The sequence below is a fragment of the Phalacrocorax carbo genome, chromosome Z (genome assembly GCF_963921805.1).
Source record: "Phalacrocorax carbo chromosome Z, bPhaCar2.1, whole genome shotgun sequence".
NCBI classification, from domain to species: Eukaryota; Metazoa; Chordata; class Aves; order Suliformes; family Phalacrocoracidae; genus Phalacrocorax; species Phalacrocorax carbo.
Window position 1 is genome coordinate 54,163,662 of NC_087548.1, and position 20,813 is coordinate 54,184,474.

Genomic DNA, 20,813 nt, shown 5'->3' on the forward strand with positions numbered 1-20,813 from the left:
TTTGCAGGTACAGAAAACCAGGTTATATCGAGATTGTTTAAAAATACACTTTGTTACCCAACACAGTCCCTCACATTTCGCCAGAGTAGGCTCCCTCCTTGCTGAGTAGTGACCCCTTAAGGCAATAGCGCGCTACTGCCGCCGGTAATACCTCCCCATCGCCAGCTGTTCCTCCACGAGGTCTGCTTTCTCTCCCCCCCCGCCTGGGGCTTATTCCCTCATTTTCCGTTCGGCAGTTTTGAGAAAGGATGTCGTAACGACGTGTATCAAGAAATCAAAAATGTTACTCAAACGCGTCGTGCAGCAGGCGACTTCTGTAACTTTTCTGTGTCAAGAACTGTAGTCGTGTCTTCCTCCCCCCCAGTTTGATTTGTTCATTGATGCTGTATCGCCAGGCCCTTTAGGAAGTCTATTTTTTCACCTTGTTGTTTTGCAGTCGGTGTTGCTCACTCTTATTTGACCATAGAGACAGAACTTACACGGTCATTGGGATTTTCCTGTTTGTTTCAAAGTCCAAATGCTGAAAACCCAGTGTTGCTGGTCAATCACTTTATTCAGCAGCTTCTTGCTCAAGAAGAGTATCTTGAAAAAACTGAACCTTAAAATTGAGCCATAAAACTTTCAACCACAGGAGATGGGGAGCTCCATATATGTTGGGTTTGGGTTGTCTTCTTCAGGCCTGACTCAGGAAGATTTTTTTAATTTTTGCAATCAAACAATACTGAAAAACAATTCTACAGCATCTTTTGTGCATGGTGATCATTATAAATGTTTTTTGCAGCCTGAGGGACATGCAGAATAGCCTCCTCAAGAGAAGGAGGAATGACTAAGAACTGCTAAGTAGCAATCCCAGTTTACACTCTGATCCTATCCACTTTGCCCCATTGCGTGACCTTTCTGAGCATAGATGGAAAACGTTCCAGTTCGTGCAGATATTTCCTGTAACTTCTCAGAGTATTGCGTTTCCCACCTAATGGTGTTAAGTGCATCTCCTGCAGATAATGGTTATTGGCACCAGCAGGGAATACAGCTCAGGTTAACTGACCAACTACATGGGCAGATTCTTGAAGTTTTCTGTGTGACAGTGGAGTTCAGTTGGTGTATTTACACAGTTAACAGTTACTTTAAAGCGGTGTCAGGTACGGCTGTATCAGGTGCAGTTTCATCTATGGGCTGCAGCAAGGCTTGGCCTGACCAAGTCTCAGTTGTGAGAACCGGTCGCGCTGGGATCAGCCCCGTGAGAGGATACAAAAGTAGGAAGGGACCCAGAGCGAGAATACGGACTGTGAGACCTCGCCGGGGGCAGGATCCCCTTCCAAAGCACCAGGTGCGGGAGTGCACGCTGGCCTTGCAAACCCCCCTTCCCTTGAGCATCCGCTACCGCCGGGGGGGCGGCACTGCCGGTAACCCCGCAGGAAGCCGCAGCTTAAGCAGGTGCGTAAGCAGGAGGACGCAAGCACCCTGCGGGGCCACCGCAGCCGCGCCCGCCTCTCGCTTCTCCCACCCCCGACCCCGCGCCGGGGCCACCCGCGGCCCGGGGAGAGGCCCCGCGCCTCTCCCCCGCGGCGCGCCCACAGGTCGTCCAGCGGCGGAGCCACCCGCGTCCGCGATTAGCCGCGGGCTTGGCCGATCGGTGGGGCGGCACCAGGCTGCAACAAGCCGCCCCGTCCTGCCCTGCCCCGCCCCGCCGGACCCGCGGTGCCTCCCCGGGGCTGGGGCCGGGGCCGGGGCCGGGGCCGGGGGGCCGCCCCACACCCTGGGGCCGTGCAGGCTCCTCCCGAGAGCAAGCGTGCCGTGCCCGGGGCGGGCATTAGTAAGGCGTGTGCCGAGGGGGTGTGTATGTGGGCTGGAGTTTATTATTATTATTATTAGGAAAGAAAGGGAAAAGAGGAAGGGAAAAAAAAAAAAAAAGGGGGTGGAGGAGGAGGGAGGGGGGTGAAGGGAAAAAAAAAAAAGGCCCGGAGAGGAGTTTCCAAAAACTTCCAAGGAAGTCGCTGCTCCAAGTCCCAGGCGACGGCGGCGGGCAAGAGCGATGCTGGAGCCTCGGGCGCTCCGGGAACCGACAGCGGCGGCGGCAGAGGGGGCGGCCGCGGGGATGGCGGCGGCGGGGAGCGCGGCGGCGGCCGGAGCCGGGGTGGCCGAGAAGAAAAAAGACGGCAACGGCAGGAAGGGGAGGAAAGGCAAAGGGCCCGGCAAGAAGCCCGCTCCGCCGGAGGAGGGCGAGGCGCCCGGGTCCGCCACAGGTAAGCCCGTCGGCAGGTGCGGGGCCGCCCTGCGCGGACCCACCGCGCTCCTCCCGCACCCGCGGGGCCGCACGCAGCGGGCGCATCCCCGGGCCCCGCCGCCGCCGCCCCGTGTCTGCCCGCCTCGGCCCTGCCCGGCCCGGAGGGGCTCCCTGCCCCGCGGCGGCGGCGGCGGCGGCGGCTGCTGGCCGAGCTGCCCCGGCCTCGCCGAGCGGCGGAGGCGGCTGCGCCTCCGCGATCCCCTCGCTGTCCGGCCGCGGGCCGGTCTGTCAACCCCCCCCCTCCCCTCCCCCCGGCCCCGGCCCCGGCCCCGAAACCCTGAGCGGTTCTCGGCCAGCTGTTGCTTTTTTCCTTTTTTTTTTTTTTTTTTTTTCCTTTCTTTCCTTTTTTTTTTTTTTTTTGAGGGTGTGGGACTATCTCTCCTATTACAAAGCACGTTTTCTGTCCCTTCCTTTCCCCAGAAATCACTTAGCTGAGTTGAAAAGATAGCAAACTTTTGTGCGGGGCGTTTTGTCTAAACTTGGAGCTATTTACTCGGGGATGATCGATCAAAGAGGATCCTTCGCTCGCTTAGCAGCACGTGTTGTTTCTCTTACGTATCCCCATTATTAAGCGCAAAGATTCTTGCCAGTGATACTCTCATTCTTTGTAGGTGTCTGCAGAGGCAGGACTCTGTGGACTGACCAAAAGGTAGGGTCGCAGCTGAGCATGCTGCTGTAGTTATTTCTCTCAGCCAAACGCCCCAGTAAAGATCAAGACTCCTAGTGCAGTACAAGCACATATGAACACATGATGCTTTTCCTAGAGAGCTCATGTAATGCCACCTAGTTTATCAGAAAGCCTAGCAGCACATACAGATGCACTTAGCTTTTTGCAACAGCAATGTATAACTAGAGTTATTGGCTAGTTTGCCTCTTTCTTTGAATTCTTTGCTGTTTGTGGGAAATTGTTTTAAAAGAAGCATATGAAAATCAGAGCCGGTTGCTGAATTTGGGCTTCCTTTTTGCTTTGGGTTCCCTGCCCCCCACCCCCCCTAACAGCCAAATAAACAGAAAGTCCAGAAGAGTAAAACTTTCTACATATATTTATTTCTATGATAATTTTGCTTAGGGCATCACGGCCAACATGATGCTGCTGTAGACTTTAATCGTCAGCCCTCAGGGAAGATTTGTGTGATTCAGCAGCAGCAGGTATCCCTTTGGGCTAATAATCTTTACAAACTAGCACTGCCCAATGCCTTCTCTTCTTCTCTGTGTCTCTTGAACACACTGCTCACCCAGCTTCTGCTCAGTAGTGGGTATAAATGAGTTTTCAGGTACAGCAAGGGAGATTTCCCTTGTTACACCAAGCTAGGGGCAAACTCTCCTTTCAACCTTTTTTCTCCCTCTCTCACTGCATTGGGTTTTTATAACGCTGCTTGCCGCTACACTATGCAAGCATCGTGAGCAGCTCCTGCTAAAAATAATTGCCTCTTGGAACAATAAACCTCTGGCAAACTTAACCATGACAGCTGGGCTGTTTGAAATGTTTGGGTCTTTTTTGTTTGGTTTTGTGGTTGACTTAGAAAATAGGAGGCCAGTGACATGTTGGAGGATTTGTGTCAGGAAAGCTCTGTCGAGGAAGCGTAAAGGAGACATGCATTTTCTGACTGTGCGCACCTCAGAGTCCCGCAGTGTCCCATTCCATTCTTGTAGGAGAGCTTTCTTTTTCCTGCTCTGTGGATAGTTTTCCATCTCCAGTGGAGCAGGGTTGCAGAAGTCTGAAGAATCCATTCAGGTATATATCACCTAAAATCTAGGTATCCGTGTGTATTTAATTCCCAGTTCTGGTGCTGTGGTTTGATCATGTCTGCCATGGTGAGAGTTGTATCTGAAAAACTGAAAGGTGGCAAGTATAGATTGAGCTTCACCAAGGCACGGTTCATATCATGGCTAGCTCCTAAGTCTTTGCTAAAACTCCAGAGGACTCATGTCCCTACTAAGGCAAAATATGTCTGTGTCTGAACCAGAAAAAGTCCATCTTTTCTGGCAAGAGCTTACCTCAGTTCTCCAAAGTCCCAGTATGTTTTTGTCAGTATGAAGAGTACCACCTTCACCCATACCTGACATTACTAGTCCAAAGTTTCCTGTGTGGGCAAGAACTGTGCATTCTTCTATCTTATGTAATTAAACCCCCCCTCCTTCCAAGATGAGTGTGTGTGGCAGGGTAATTCACATGTGTAGCTAATCCACGTAGTGTTTGCAGGTACGGTATCTAACAGAAGAATAAAATATAGCGTAAGACATCACTGTACACTTGACTTACCATCACATAATGTCATCTGGCAATGTTACATTTATAAATTTTATCTAACCTGTTAGTGAAGGATATTTTCTGTTTTGGGGGACACTTAGAACAAGAACTGGTATTTTAGAAGAGAAAGAGCAGAAAGACTGGCTAACATAAAGAGTAGCAAGACAGCAGTTTTACATTTCATGCAATGGACTTTTATTCTCTCTGTTCAATATATTACAGCTTGAATTAATGACTGGGCTGCACATGCAGTATTTACTAGGGATTATACGAAGGCCTTCTGACTTTGGTGGGACCACGATTTCTCCTTTTTGCTAATAGAGTTTTGCAGTCCTACCTGATGACCAGTTGGTGTGTTTAGGATGTGCAGTCTGAAAGGCCTTGAAAGTTTTGCTTTTTAGTTACATGCTTTCTTAAACTGAATTATGTCAGGAATTGTCTTCTTCTCTGCTGTGTTCTCCTCTGTCAGTAGTTTGCCTCTACTCATGGTCTTCCATGAGTAGCTTGCAGCCAGTCACCAGTTTTAAGGTCTGCGCACTAGCAAGCACAGAAGTCCTTAGCAGATCCTGAGTTTTTTGTTTGGTGCTGTTTTTTCTGATCATAGCTTCTTTCAGCTTAGTTTGCTTTTGGCTGTCAAAGTATATCACATATCCCTTCAGTCTTGGGTCTGGAAGCATTGTCCTGTGGTAACTTGTCACCAGGTTGAGAATCAGTGTTATTAGTTGGAAAAAAAAGTGTATGAGAAGATGTTTCTTTACTATATTCTGTCATAACTTAGCTGGGAACTCCAAAATTACTGTTGGAGAAGAGAGTTACTGAATAAAAAACCTGAGCAGGTTTGGTCTCCTCTGCTTAGCTGTACAGTGGTAACACAGAAAAAAAATCACCATGTTTTCCATTGCCCAGGTGAAATGTGGGCTCTGTTACAAAAGGTTGGGGAGGTCCATGTTTCTATGGTTTCTTTGTCACTTAAATTATGTAGAAGAATATTTGCCCCCCTTCAAGTCATCTTGAACAAACTGATTCTGTCTGGTTTATGTCAGGTCCAGAGGAATTGTATCTTCCTTCGGCAGGGCACTCTGGGCCTTGATAAATACATGGGGTGGAAAACTGAGGAGAGAGTATTACAAGTGGACAGAAGCTCACAGCTTTTCTCCGAGTGATTTCACTGAACTTCTATGCCAACTGAGCATGCAGACAGGCTTGACAAGTCTGCCAGCGGAGCTTCCTAGGGCATCACCAGTGGACTGAAAATATATCCAGTCAGGGCAGAGAAACCTAATGCAGGGAAGCTGAGGTGGTGAAGCAAGGTCTCCAGACCTTCCCCTCACAGAAGCACTGCTCCAGACTCAGGGTGCTGTTGTTATAGCAGGAGCAGGGAGGCTGGGAGTGGGCCTGCTGTGTTAGCTCTTGAACCTTCTGCCAGCCCAGCCTTAGTGTTGGACCATGTAAGGTAGTGCTAGTGAAGTGAGAGAAACGAATCAGCCCAGGAAAAATCCCTTTGTGGAAGAGCTGTGTTTTGGTAAATAAGGTGGTGCACCAGCACATCAGCTGCCCAGCCCCTTGGTCAAGTGTTTGCAGACATCTTGGGGAATGTGAGTTTTCAGCTGGTTTCTGCTTAGCAGAGAAGATGAGGGAGAGGCTGCTGGGCTTGAAAGGACAAAGTGTGAGAAGACATGAAGTATTTCTGAAAAAAAACACAACATCTTGATGGGTGCAAAGACTGACAGTGCTGTCAGAGCAGCGAACTGTGTGGCGATGAGCTATGTCAGCCACTCTCTAGTCCAGCAGCACTGGTAGGAAGAGCAAGGCTCTGTAGGAACCTGGTATAGAAAGACAAAGTTGGTGGGGGAAGAGGGAAGAGCAGCAAAGATGGGTCCCAATCATCATTTCAGTGAAGAACCTCAGCAGCATTGTTCTGAACATAGAGCCCAGAGAAGGGGCACAGAAAATAAGTACCTCCTGGTGAGAAATTTAATTTAGACTTAGATAAAATGCCAGACTTTTGAGACTACATGACAAAATAGACAGCACGAAGCTCAGATGGGATGAGTGTGACTAAGCATCACCTTTGACTGCATCCTGTTAGCAGGCTTGGTTAACAGAGGAAGAAATAGTTTTGATCATATAAAAGACCAGGTTGCAGGTCAGGGCTTGACTGGGAGGATTACAGCTCAGTCTGAGGCTTGCAAAATTTAAACTAATACTCAGTATTCATACAGAGAGGTCAGAAGGCAGGTTAATATTTTCGCATGAATTGAAGGCAAGAGCCTTGGAGATGGAATAAGAGCTGTGATTTCTGGTAAAACTTCTCCAATTCTAGAGACAAACCATTGCTTAGAAGGAGTGACAACTTCTGGTGTTTCCAGGCCAAAATATTTATGCGCTGCTGGTATGCCTGTACATTTTTCTGGGAGGAAAGCCTCTCCACCTGTGTGCGATGCCTGAATGCTCCAAACATTCCACACAATCTTCAGAGCAATTTTGAGAATGAATCCTTTAAAAAGCATGCGAGTGTGTTCCTGTTTTTTGAATAAATGAGATTAGTCACCATTCAACCTTTTTTGACTTAACACTACAAGTAGTACTTGACTGTAGTCATGGGAATGCAAATAAAATTATGAGGACATACCAGTACAGTTGTCCAGTAAATACTGCATGTGTATAGAAAGACATTCCCCCCATGAAATAAATGCAGAAACTGTTCTGAACTTTGTGCAAATATTGATAGCTGGGGAAGGCTGAACAAAATTTTTATCTTGGGTATAGAAATACCAAGATCTGCTAAGCTATGCAAGGATTTTAAAACATTAATCCCTGGCAAAGCTTGTGAGCTGACACTCAAATCTGAGTTTGTCTATTTGCAATTGTGGGCTTCTTTTCTTGGATTTCTGGAAAGGCCCTAACTGAAAAGGAAAAAAAAAATAGTCGCGTGAAACAGTTTGAAACAGCTCTCGTAAGTGCAAAAAGAAAAGAATCCTATGCAGCAGATCTTTCAGAAGACTTCAGCACTCACTATTTGGGGCAGCCCACTTATCTCACCTGCTGAATCAAAGTCACAGGGTCTTCAAGCAAACTTGGTGGGTGCTCAGTTCATTAATATCTAGCCACAAAAATCAAGGAAGAGCTACCGAGCATCTTTGACAACAGATTCTACTTTAGGCACTTGAGTTGTTATTCTGAAAGTAAGGCGACCTAAGTGCTGAACTGTGGAAAACCTTCCTCCAAGCACCTCCCTGCCCCGACCTCCCCCTTTTAAACTATCCCTAAGCATCTGATAGTCCTTTGAGGCAGGTACTTAAATCCAAAAGCAAAACAGTGAAGAACAATCATGTCGCAGGGTGTCAGAAGCTCTGGAAATGCTATGAATTCTTACCAAATCAGTGTTTTGTTAACATTCCAAAAGTAACAAGAGTGAATGCGCCTTTAACAGTACTGATAGTTTATCATGTTCCGTTATGATACAAGAAAACAAACCGAGTGTCAATATTTTGTGTGAGTCACTCTAGCTGTACAAAGAACCGCTTGAATGTGCTTGAACTGTTGCAGTTAACCCTCAGTTGCTCCCTCAACTACACGGAGTCCTGGGGTCGGCGGGGGCGAAGGGAGGTCCTGTTCCAGCCCGAAAAAATACAGAGTGAGAGGCTTGCGTTTGAAGAGTTACGGTGTCGGTGCCGGGACTGCAGGCGGCAGACGCACCAGTGAGGGAGGAACCGCGCCGGCACCGCGGTGGTGCTTGCATGTGATGCTCACGGAGGCGTCTGTGGAAGTGCTGCTTTGAAAACAACGAAAATGATCAAAACAATAATGAAAGGAAAAAGTGTCCGTTGGTGGCCTGAAGGAAAGGAAGGAGGGCTTGAGGAGGGGTGCCGGTGCCGCTGCCGCTGCCGGCGGCGGCCGCGAGAGGGTGCGGCGGGAGCGCGCTGCTGCCGCGGCCCCGGGCAGGTACCGGAGCGGGAGCCCCGGCCCCCCCCGCTCGCCCCCCCACGCTCGGCCCCCCCGGCCCCTGCACGGTGGTGGCTGCCCCTTGCCCCAGGGCAGCGGCGCTTTGGGCTGAGCCGTGGGGAGACTTAGGAGGGTGATTTTCAGTCCTTTGGCTCTGTGGGTACTTCGCCAATATCGGAGAGTGATGCGAGGATGGCGTTTGGAAAGTAGCCTCCTGAAAATGAAGGCGGGGTGGGGGGCTGGTAAGTCGCGCCGCAGCTCAGTGGATGTGCAGGTAAACTGGTAGAAAAGCTGTGAGCAAGACTTGGGTCCTGGCCAACACTCTGCTCTAATCCCATGAAATACAAGTGTGAAAGATCCAGTGTGAGGTCACAGGGATGTTCACACGCGTGCTTTTCTCCTCTTTTCCTTCATTCTTTCCTTTCTTCCCTCCCTCCCTTTCTTCTTCTCTTCCTTATTCCCTTCCTTCCTTCTTTCCTTCTTCTTTTTCTCCCTCACTTCTTCCCTCCCTTCTTCCTTTCCATCCATCTGTGCTGCTGTCCTTTTATGCCTCCCTCTCTGTCCTTTTCTTCCTCCATCTCTTTCTTCCACCCTCCCTTCTTTTCCCCATCCTTGCCCCTTTCTCTCTGTTTCTCCCTCCCTCCCTCCTTTTTCTTCTTTTCTCTTCCTCCTTTCCATCCATCTGTCCTTCTTCCTGTCCTTCTGTTCTGCTCTATTTCTGTTAACGGAGAAAAAAACAATATAAAGCAAGGTATTTTGTGAGGGACAAACAGGGGTCTTCAAAGTAACCTTCTGTCTGGAATAACTGCTAGTGTTTTATTTGTGCACAGAATACTCCTGTGTCTGTTTTTGCATTTCTGGTTGTGTGATTTTCTGTGAGAGCATTAGATTTGGGGAGAAATTGGCCATGTTATATAGTTTGTTCACTGTGGACCTTTTGACTCCTCCTAGCTTTGACAAGGAGTCCACAGGCTTCACAGGTCAGGGAGGAAGAGAGATGCTAATCCATTTGTGACAGTTCGCCTGGGAGCCTTTCCTCATTCCCTCTGTGCATCTCTTTGGCAGGTTTTACGAGCTGATGGTCCTTCCACCTCTGTAGGCAGGGGGAATCCAGGTCAGGCAGTTTGGGCTTGGCATTCAGACTTGGACTCAGGCTGAGCCTTGCTCAATGCCTTTCTCCTGCATTAACAGCTTTCATTTCACTTCTGAGTCAACCACGTGCCATGTCCTACGGCTAATGGTTAATTTCTTCGAAGACAGTTACGGAAGCATGAATGCATACTTGAGATGACTAAACAAAATCCCAGTAACATCCAGTTGCAGAGGTGACTGATAGAGGTTGTTCCCACTCCTGTTACTGCCAGAAGAGTTAAATTTTAAATTCGATATTGGGAGACTCTGTGTGTGTGTGTGTGTGTGTGTGTGTGTATGTATGTGATATTTTAGCATGATTGCTGGCTTCTACAGTGACAGACTTTCTAGTTTTCCTTTGGGGAAGTTCACTGTACTTTGAAAGGAGAGAAAAGGGGCGGTTCTGTCAATGGTATATTGCACCCATATATGAAACAACACTGAAAACTGCTCTGAGTTATTGCATTATATTTGGAACAGACTCCAGTAAATGAAACAAGGCCCATTATTCTGTGCATATGTTTTTGCATGTAGCCTTGAGTTGCGCTACATAAACTGGTATTGTTTGTGTCATCATAGTCCTTCGAGGTCTAGCTGAAATCTCTACCCTTCAAATTCCCTCTGTGGAGCAAGTTCAGTCTGAAAGCAAGATCCTATTGCCTACAAGCCTACAGTCTACGCACGTCCAAGGTCACACCAGACCAGAGTCTGATGCCAGCACAGAAATAAAGTCTCCTGACCCTCAGTCTAACCTCTTTCTTCAAACCACCCTGTTTCCTGATGTATGGCCATTCTAGAGATAAGAATAACATACAGGTAACACAAGCCTGTCTTTTGCCCTGCTCTTTGGTGTGCAAAAAAATTCCTTTCCCTCTGGAAAATGGGTTACCTGCAGGGCACTGCGCATTGTTGATATGTCTATTGCAGAGGGGGTAGAAAGATGGGGGGTCTTTTTAGGTAGCATGAACATTGCTGCCCCACTGGTCCTGTGCAGCCACCTCTGTGGCCAGAGCTGTTTCCATGGGGAGGGTATGGGGATGAAGTACATCAGGTAAGAAATCAGTTGTGCTTCTGTGCCAGACCTGCATGTTCAGGGAGTGTCGCTGGTAGGATTTGAGAGACCCTCAGAGAGAAGGTAGTAGTAGAAAAAATTTCCAGCAGGCTGATTCTAAGCATGTCCTGTTGCAAGAGCAGAAGAGAAGCTTCCCATGCAGAGCTTCTCCCCTCCAGTGGGAGCAATATGACCTGTAAAAACTGTGTTCCAAGGTAGCCATCGCCTTGTTTCTGCCCTCTGCTGTACTTCTGCAATGAACCATGCCAGCTTCACAGCAGTGTCGTGATTATCTCAAGAGCAGGCAGTTTTGGAGAAGTTAGCTAAGCTTTTGAAAAGTGAACCTGAAAACATGAAAGCTGCTAGCCAGACATGTTCTTGGAAAGGGTGGACTGGAAATGCAGAGGTATAAAGCACACTGTAAAGAGTGTATTCTCTGTGGGAGCTTTAGAGGATGAATGGAACTGCCAGTGCAATGATGAGGTTAGCTAAAAGGCACTGATTTTAAAAGTGAAGACAGTTAAGCAGAGGAAGGTCTTGCCTGGGCATGTGAAGGATTTCTGTCATTCACAGCTTCTGAGGTGAGGATGTCATTTTTTGAACGATATGCTATAGTTCCATCAAAAGCTATGGGATGAATGCAGAAATTACTGGGTGAGTTTTTTCCTGTGTGTCAGGCTTCTAGCCTAACCTTCTGAGCAAGTTATTGCTAGATATAACATTGTAGATTCCAGCAGTCCTGGCCTCATCTTTTTGTCTGCTGATACATTTTGATTTAAATTTGATTTTTTCTTAAGCATGTTGCGCATGGCATGTGAGAAGGTGCTGCAAATGTACAAAAGGTTAAGTGCAAATGGTGGATGACAAAATGAACTGTGGGGAAAAGAAACTGTCAATGAAATTGAAACTGATGCTGAGCACAGATTTTCCTGGCTGTGTGCACGCAAGGCCAGAAATTGGAAAACTACTTTAGAGCAATAACTAGGGGTTTGGGGGGGATTTTAAAATGAGGTCAGAGAGAGGAATTTGAAGTAGATAACTATCCTTTTAACTCAGGCCCACTCCTGTGTTCTCAAAATGCTCACCACTCGTCCTAGCTACAAGGTCTGTCTTGAGGCTCATGGCAGTTCCACAAATGCCAGAACCCACTGCTCCTAGCTGCTCGTGTCCTTGCTCCCATCCCCAAAGTGCTGTCTGCTCTCATCCCTTCTCCAGCTCACACCTGACTGGTAGAAGCTGTTGGCAATAACCAGCCTGCTTCCAGTTTCCAGGTAGGGTACAAGACGGGAACTGCAGTGTGAGTTGTACCTAACAGCAGGATGAAGGCAGAGCTTGGTGTTAAGGGGATGTCATCTTCACTGATGTCCGCAAGAAAGGACAAAGGAGGCAATATAATTTCTAAGAGCTGTTGAGAGAACAGTATCTTCCTGTAGGCATTTTATTTTAAAGGTATGGAAATAATTGCACTGCTGCTGCCAGTGATATTGCTTCCTCTTACAGGGAGGTGCTGAAGAGAGATGCCCAGGGCACCATAGACAGATGATGGCTTAGTCTCAGGGTGGATTTTTAAATGCTACTCGTGATTCACTTTAGGGTTCCATGGCTTTACCTCAGGTTGACCTTCTGTGCAAGTGCCATCAAAGCTGAAGTAAGCTGCCGGGTCTAGATAGCTCTTTTTCTGCTCAGGGTCTGTTGTTTGAGTCTTTGGTGTCCACTTCCATTTTGTTTCCCAAAAGGTCAGACTCTTCTTCTGTGAGGAGTTGTGCTGAGTGCTGGCTGCCACGGTGAGCTTGCCTGAAGGTACCTCGATGAAACAGCATGTCAGTGAGGTGAAATGGCAGGAGGACATATGAAAATACTTCATTTTGCAAGCTCTTCAAATGCTTGCATAATCAAAAAATATTTGGGAACCTTGTCTTCTGTCACACAGTGTACAGCCTCTGCATACTTATCCAAGATGCTCTTACATGGGGATGCCAAACCATAAATTTTCACCAGACTCCCTCCAGTACCAAAGGCTTCTCAGTGCTTTGGCAGGAGGCTGCTCATGCCCTGCTATCACCACTATGAAATGAAGTAGCCCAGAAATTGCTCCAATTTATACCATCGTTTAGTTTGAAGTGCCACTTTGCTTCCCACAGTGCCAGAAGATTTAGGCACTTTGTGCTGTCCAGGGGCATCAGAATAAGGATCTTGAGGCAGCCCATTGTCAGTTTTTTCCATCTATTTCTGAGCTCTAAAAAAATAATTCTACTTTGGAGGGCCCTTAGACTGTGTGAATAAGTGTCAAGAAATGGAATGTAATGCTAACTTGCTTCAGTGTAAGCAGTTTTCCCTAAATGTGTCCCAGGAACCTGCATACACAGCACAGTGAAGAATAAAAGTTTCTGCTGGTGATTTTGAGCCAAATCCCTAGGGGAAGAAAAGCTTTCATCACACACTTGGGGGGAAAAAGCCATGGCCAAGACAAATACCTGATGCCAGCTGTAGCAAAATCACCTGTGCAGTTGAGAGGGGACCTTAGCTCTTAGGCAGAACAGTGGATCCAATCCTGCCTACTCATTACAGGCAGTTCTGGGGTCACCAAGTCTGCGTATCTTCCTGTCTGTCCTGTGCACAGTTAGGCCCTGGAAGTAGCCTGATCTTCCACCCTACTAACAAGCAAGTTGACCTGTCAGGAATGCATGAAACTTCTTGAACATCACTGGGACTATTTGCAGACTTAAACTTGAGCACTTGCCTAAGCACTCTGGTAAATGGAACTAGCTGGGGCTGAGTGCAAGGTGAAGATATGCCTACAGTTAGGTTTCCTCTTCTCTCAGCCTACATGGGTACCTGTGTATTTGAAACTGTGAGCAGGCCACCTTGGGTGTCCTTTGGCGAGCCCCAAAAGAGCCAAGTGAAAATGCAGTTAATGACACTGCAGATTATTTGATCTGAGAGTAACAAATGGATTTCTGTCTTGCAAAAACAGTAATTGGAAGACATTGCAATGATGCAGTCTTTCATGTCTGCTGGCCTAGAGATGACAGGGAGAGAAAGAAAATTAAATTAAATACCTAATGTTTGCTGACGAGGTTAATGGTTAACTCAGCTGATCTGTGAAATCAAGTGCTTGTGCCTTTGGAGGTGTTTTAGCATCTTTTTCATCTTATCCTCTTTACTTCAGCAAAGTGATAGCTGTTTCTTGTTCTACTCTTATTTACTTAGCTTTTGGAAAGAGAAGGCAAACTTTTTTTCCTGGAGTCATGCTAGAGCAATATCAGTGCAAACATATATGCGCACTTGTGCACACACATACACTCTGGGCTATCGCAACTGCAGCAACAGAGGAGTTAATTTTGAAGTGTTCAAGACCTCCTAGAGTTACATTACATCAGAAAATTTCTCCACTGGGGAAGTGTCAAGAAAAGAAAAGGCTTATTTTCTAAGCCATTTTTAACTCATGGTTCCATGAAAATGCTGGAGCTCCTGGAGAGACCCCCTTGGGGAGTGGTCCCGTGAAATATGCCAACAGCTGGATGGCACAAATTTGGAAATCACTGCTGTCTGCAAAGAATAGAACTGAAAGGCACTGTGAGAAAGCAGTGCATTTTCCCAAATAACCCTTTTAATTCTGTATTCATGTTTTAAAGAGGAACAAATGCATATTCTTTTCGTAGTGTTGGGAAGCAAGCTTTTCATGGAAAAGCAGAATCTCTCCACTAAGGCTCACAGCAGGGAAGTGTTGAAATGTCCAGAATAGTGAGTACCTTTTGATTTTTTATTTTTTTAAAGTACAGTTGGTTAACAACTCTCTTGACAAATTAAAGAAATACTAAGCAGCCTCAGGATCACCTTGTTTCATGGCATGTTTTATGATGTTTCTTGCTACCAGTTTCATGGCAAAACCCAGTTCATTTCAGATCAATCCCAAAGAACCATGCACAAATATGGGCTATCAATTGCTTTGAAGTTGAGGGACAATCAACAACTTGGGGTATTTAGAACTGGAGTTTTTTTGTGAGGCTGTTTCCATTCACAAAACCATGGTGACTGCTGGCTATATAACGAGGGAGTAGATAAGATAAAAAACATAAGACAGGATTACCCTCACAAGTGTTTGCACATCCTTCCCCTGACCATCTGCCGGGTTCACATGGGTCCAGTAACACTGCCTGAGGGTTGCCATCTCTGCTGCAGTGGAAAGCTTCACCTCAAGGAGCTAGGTCCTTTCCTGGAGCCAGCCAAGGTTCCCCACCACCTCTGAGCCCCACCAGAGGAGCAAGAGGCAGCTTCTGCATCTGCTTCCCACCGCAAAGGCTCCCAAGCATCTCACCTGACCCAGTAGTACCTCCTTCCTCTGCAGCTCACTGACTTGGATGAATGCAAGGCCAAAGGCCATTGCCTTTTTATGGTTGCTTTTTTCTTGTCTCTTTTCCCTGTCACCCACCATCAGCCATAGCTGGAGATGGGATACTAGGCTAGACTAGCTTCTTGTCTGACCAGGATGGTAATTTTTATGGGTGCTGAAACATGCTTGAGGATGGAGTGAAGGGTGGGCATGTGAGCCTGCTTGACAAGGGAAAATATTGGGTGTGGAGGATTTTTCAAGAAGGAGTGGAGGATATGCACTTGACCGGGAATGAATGTATCAGCATCTCAGAGAGTCCTTCCTTAAGCAGCTGCCCATTTCTTATGTTCTCAGTGCTTTTCTGCTGCCCGGGTGCCTGCTACATCTCTTTAGCATTTCTAACAAACCCTCTTGCCTGGAGCATACTGTATATAATGTTTCTAGGGAGGAATGTGGGGGTGGAAAGACCACATGAGGTCATAAAGTTTTTGTGGAGTTGCAATTTGATCCAAAAAGTGAATTACCAGGTGCTTCTTCAGAGAGGGTTTGGGGGTTATATTTAAATACCTCATTTAGTAAGGTCTTTTACTCCATAAGAGAATCAATTCCATTTATTGTCTAGATGTACATTTGTTTTACCATAGCATAATTCCAGGATGATATTTAAATTGGTCAGTAAATTGAAGTTAACAAACTTTAAAATAATTCTTTAAAAAAAAAAAGAGACAATGCTACATATCTTTTTTCCTAACAGAGAGGATTTTACCAGGCTACTGAGTAATAAAACTTTATAAAGGCAATACATTTCAGATGTTTATTTTCAGAAATTTGCCTTTATTTTACAGGGAAGGGAGAGAATAGAGGTACTACCCCAGTAGCATAATCAGCACTTGAACTCTGTGTTCCAGGGCCAGGGTGGATATAGCATCGATCAATAGGCTTTAATCAAGGAAGGGTGGCAAAGGAGCTTTGATAGCACTCTGCAAATGGACGTACTGCTGCTGGAATGGTTGTTACCTCTTGGGTAGGCTTCTTGTAACAGAGGGTTCATAGGAAAGCCGTTTCAATCCTGTGCGCTCTAAGCAGGGGTGCAGCTGGTTGTGACTTGGCTGGGAGGCTGCTGGGTCTGCTCCTGGTTCTCAGGTGGACAGGGATGCTGGAAACACATCTATTTTCTTTCTCCTGTGTTTCTGAACAGCAATGTTGAGCACTGGTCTCCTACCTACTTCTTCAGGCATTCAGCAGGGAGGATCAGCTGGAGGCAGTAAAGGCACTTCTTATGCATGCTTGGAAGGCAAGAGCCTGTGGTCAGCAGCCTGTTTATGCAGGGACACCTGGAAAGCTCATCCAAACGAGTTTTAAAGTGCATGCATGAAGCCATATTGGATCACCACTTGCATTTCTTTTTTCTTACGTAGCTCTAAACCAGCCAGAATTAAGATCGTTTTATTTCTGAAAGTGTGTCCCCACCATAGTGTAACTGAAGTACTTTAGATTCACACTTTGAGTTAGTTCAGATAAAGTTTTGCAGTCTACCCCTGTCCCAACAGCCCTATAATGCCTGCCCCTTGCTGCTTAGCCCGGGATAAGTATCTATCCCCAGCTGAGTCTCCAGGGGAAACGAGAGCCCCAGCCCACAGTGCTGCTGTGCTGTTACACACACAGGGGCAGGGGCAAGTCAGCTTGGGAGTGTGTTCCAGAGGAGGGGAGAAATGGAGGAAAAGTGACGTGCTGGGATGGGACTGGAATTACTGGGGCTGGACATCAAGCAGTGGGAAATGAGTGAGTGAAGATAGTTCCTTGGTGGAGAGCAAGAAAAGGAGGGAGGAGGGTGGGAGCTTGGGAAGCAAGACATGGCTGGAAAATGAGGGTTCAGGAGGAGTGGGGGAGAGGGACAGGGTCACTGGAGATTGGGAAAGGGAGGAAACTGAGGTGTGACAAACCTGCAATGAGGGTGGGATGACTGGGACAGAGAGGGAAGGTGGTCTTGTGGGAGGAGGCAAAAGGCTGCCGATGCAGGTGGTGGTGTGCAGCCCTACTTCCCCTGGGGTCAGCAGGCAAAATGACTTCACTGGCCATCCTCGTCATCTTTTCCCCACCCGCACAGCCACGCTGTTTCCATGCAGTGACCATGGCAACCCACGTTTTTGACTGGCTGCTCAAGGATGGTAGCCGTAATGACAGCGGTAATGAGTATTGACGGAGGGGAGGGGAAGGCGAGCAGCTGTGGAGCAGGGGAAGTTGCCTGAGTACAGTAATCGTGTTTGGCAGGTCAAGGGTGAACCGTGGCCTGCGGGAGTTGTACAATGCCCAAGGCTAACAAAGTGGTGTTATAATAAACCCCAGATGTTTCCGCTATTTACAATGTATATGTTATGTTTAAACCTGAAAATGCATCCTAGGATCTGGTGGGTAGGGAAACAGTTATTAGCTGCTTGGAAATTACTTGCTGGTAATGTATCTGTTCCCCCTTGATATTAGCTGTTGCCTGTTTAAAATATAAATCTTCTAAGCAGAGACCCTCACAAGCAGCTGCTTTGCCAAACCAGTGGTTCCATTCAGCTTCATGAGAAACAGCACCATCATCCCCGACGTTTTTTTGTGAGGGTGCAGCCTGGGCACAGCAAGCCCTGGGAGCGGTGCTAGCAGCCTGTGTGCATTGGTGTCGGAGAGGCACTGCTGTCAGGCACAGGAGCAAAACCAGTCACAGGTGCACAGAAAGCACCGTTTAATTTCCCCAGACTAATTGTTTTAGAGCTCGGAGCCAGAACCCTTGCGGTATGTCTCGGGCCGCACCAGAACCACAGCAACTTTGAATAAGCATTTCAGAGGGGGGCGGATTTAGTTGATTAGGCTTTTATGCCAGAACAATGGCTTGCCTACAAGAGTAGGTTGGTCAGCTAAACTGTGAATTTAAAGCCCAATTGTTGCTCTGCACAAACCCTCCAGGTGATCAGCCCTACAACTGGTCCAGGTAAGGCACTCAAAATATTAACATTTAAAGTGAATGAGTTCAACTCTGGGAAGCCCTGGAGTGGACATTCCTGTTCAGAAATGAACCATTCTGAGTGAATTGGAGTTCAACCTGCTTTGGGAATGAATTAAAATAAAGCCACACAAATTCGGTAGGGACATGTCCGCTTTGATCTTTTATTGGATTTAACTAACGCAGGAAAAATGCACACCTTCAGTGAATCCTGGTTAATTCCTCCACATCTACCCCGCCTTCCCAGCTCCCCATGCATCAGTCTGCACTGTGCCACGCTCATCCGTTGCATGGGCACTTGGGGTACAAAGGGGCTTCTCTGCACCCCTCACCACAGGCTGTACAGAGACTAGCCCTATGTATCAGGTGTGGTATAGGAGTGGTTTAACCTAGGCTGTGTGAAAACGTTGCCGAAGGTCAAGCAACAGGTTGCAAGGAAAGTGGCCAAAGATGGAGTCCTCAGCTGTATGCACCAGTTTAATTTACCTCTGCTGAGGACCTTTCGCCCAGGGTACCTGGGGCATATGGGAGAGTTGAGTAGTCACATTTCGTAGCACTTGGCATGTCTTGATACAGCTTTTGGGTCTGCGCAGAAGTGAATTTTAGAGGTCAGGGAGAAAGCTATGCTGATTTTGATAGTTTCTGTCAAGGTTTTCTTCCTTGTTCTCTGTGTGCAGCTATCCCATCACAAGTCTACTGTAGCTTCTGTAAAGGGTGATGTCTTTTTTTTCCTGAGCTTAACTGTCCTCCTACATCCCATGCACCTGCCTTAGAGTGATTTTCTTAAATTTTAGCCCCGGTGGACAGCTCCCTGCCTAGCCATCCAGTCTTACAATATTTCACATCATGCCTAGTAAGAAGGGATACAGTACAAGTATTGTGCTAGGCAGACTGCCTGCATGATGTGGCTGGCTCTCTGTACCTCTCTCTGATTTGCTTGGACACATTATCATGGGTGAGGAACCATTCATTTTTGTGGATTCTAACATGATAGTCCAGTTTAAAATGCAGTAAGCCACTCCAGTCAATATGAATTCAATGCCTGAAGTGACTGAGTGTAAAATAATCAAAGCTCTGTAAATTTTCATCCCATTCCATGAACTAGCTTCCCCACATGGAAAGCCCGAAGTGTAGAAATGTCACTTGTCTGAGATATTTTTTGCATGTTAGACTCGTCTGCTTTGCTGATTGAGAAAGGTTGGGTTTTTTACGTTTTTCACCTGTTTCAATGTGATGACCAATTTTTTTGAAGTGAAGTTGCTGAATGAGAGTTAAAACAGGGAAAACCTGCATTTTTCTCTTCCATTGTATCCCTAAAACTGAGGTGCCTCTCCTTTTTTAAGCACATGATGACCACACTCAAATGTGACTGATAAAGTTACTTTTAGTCCTTCTTTGTTTATTGAGTTGACTGTGATATCAAACAACATAACAGTAAAATATTTTCTTCTCTCCTCTCCTGCCTAGCAGATTCAGCTAATGCAAGACCTGTCAAAATTCCCTTTTTCTTTATTTTAATCTCAATCCCTTTGCTGAATGATCAGTCAAATAACAAATACATCAGACAACAGATTATTTTCCAGCATTAAAAAAAAATCTAAGAATTTATAGGGTGGTTATGTGTATGTTCAGTTATACAATGTCTAATTAAATGGAGGGCAGAGGTAGCATATCCTGAGAGCCTGGAAAACAGAGTTATCAAAATGAGAATAAGGGCTATGCTTAATAACAAATAAGAGTGTCATAATAGTTAGCAAGCAGTAAGAATCTTTCTTTTTTTTTTTTTTTTTTCATTTTGGAGAAAGAATGGGGTACAGAAAGGAAAAAGATGATTAAAACCTGCTGTTTAGGTCAGTGCTTCCTCTGATTATTTAAATTATGTTTAAGATTGGGGAAGCAAGCCATGGGGATTAACAGCCGTCAAACCTTTCACTACTATCAAAACAGTTCCATCTCATGAGCACCGATAAATACTGAGAAATGAAAAATGTCAAAATTTTTTTATCTACTCAGAAAGATCAGGATGAAGATACTGTGAGAAAGAGGGCACCTCACCCTGCGGCTTTTTGCCTTTGTTCGAGTGGAAACCTGGACTGCCACGATTAGACTCTGTGTTTGTCATGTGTTCAGTCAACCCTGGACAGGTCTGTGAAGGCTGCAGATGGAGGTGCCACGCACTGCCAGCAGAGATGATCACTTTGTTGTTGTTTTGCTGGATTTTGACCGTCTTCTATGCACTCTCAACTCATGTCAGACCTATTAATAAGAATGGCTTTTGGGGCCTTTCACACCTCCCTGAACACACAGTGTGTGCTCACTTACTCTCCCTCCATCACAAATAGCTTGATTGTTCTGGAGGCTCCAGGAAAATGCTAATTTGATACTGTTTTTCCTTAATCCTTGATCTGTTCATATACTACTGGAAATTCCTGAAGCTCATTAGATAAAACACTCTGCAAAAAGAAGATCACACCTGGAAATAATGACTTCCAAAGTCCAAAGCTTGTCTTCAGTTCTTTCCAGAAGCAATGACTAAAGGGGAACAATACAGTAGACATTCAGTATAATTATACTCTTGGTTGTTTTTATTACATTTTTCAGCCATGTTGGGTTTTATGACATCTCTCAGTAGACTGTCAGAGATTCAGAATTAGATAATACTGTGCAAACAGTATGCTTATCATCTACAGAGCACATTTCTGTCTTGATTGTTTCCACTTCTCTTAGCAATAATGGTGTCCTGCTTGGTTCCTTCCTACATAAAATTCCCTTTGCAGCCAGAAGGGGGACTCAGGATATTAAATTTCAGCAGATGTGGTGAAATCATCCCTT

At 46.3% G+C, this 20,813-nt stretch overlaps 1 protein-coding gene across 6 annotated transcripts in view; it reads left to right on the forward strand.

Annotated features, from left to right (window-relative positions):
- Positions 1-1,928: 1,928 nt before the first annotated feature.
- Positions 1,929-20,813, forward strand: part of NRG1 (neuregulin 1) — a 183,970-nt gene continuing 165,085 nt past the window's right edge. For 3 of the 6 annotated variants that reach the window (XM_064439485.1, XM_064439488.1, XM_064439489.1), the window contains exon 1: positions 1,929-2,243. In XM_064439485.1, coding sequence (XP_064295555.1) covers positions 2,033-2,243 — 211 coding nt within the window. In that variant the 5' untranslated portion in view covers positions 1,929-2,032. The remainder of the gene's footprint in view (positions 2,244-20,813) is intronic. The other 3 variants (XM_064439486.1, XM_064439484.1, XM_064439487.1) reach the window with 1 other exon arrangement.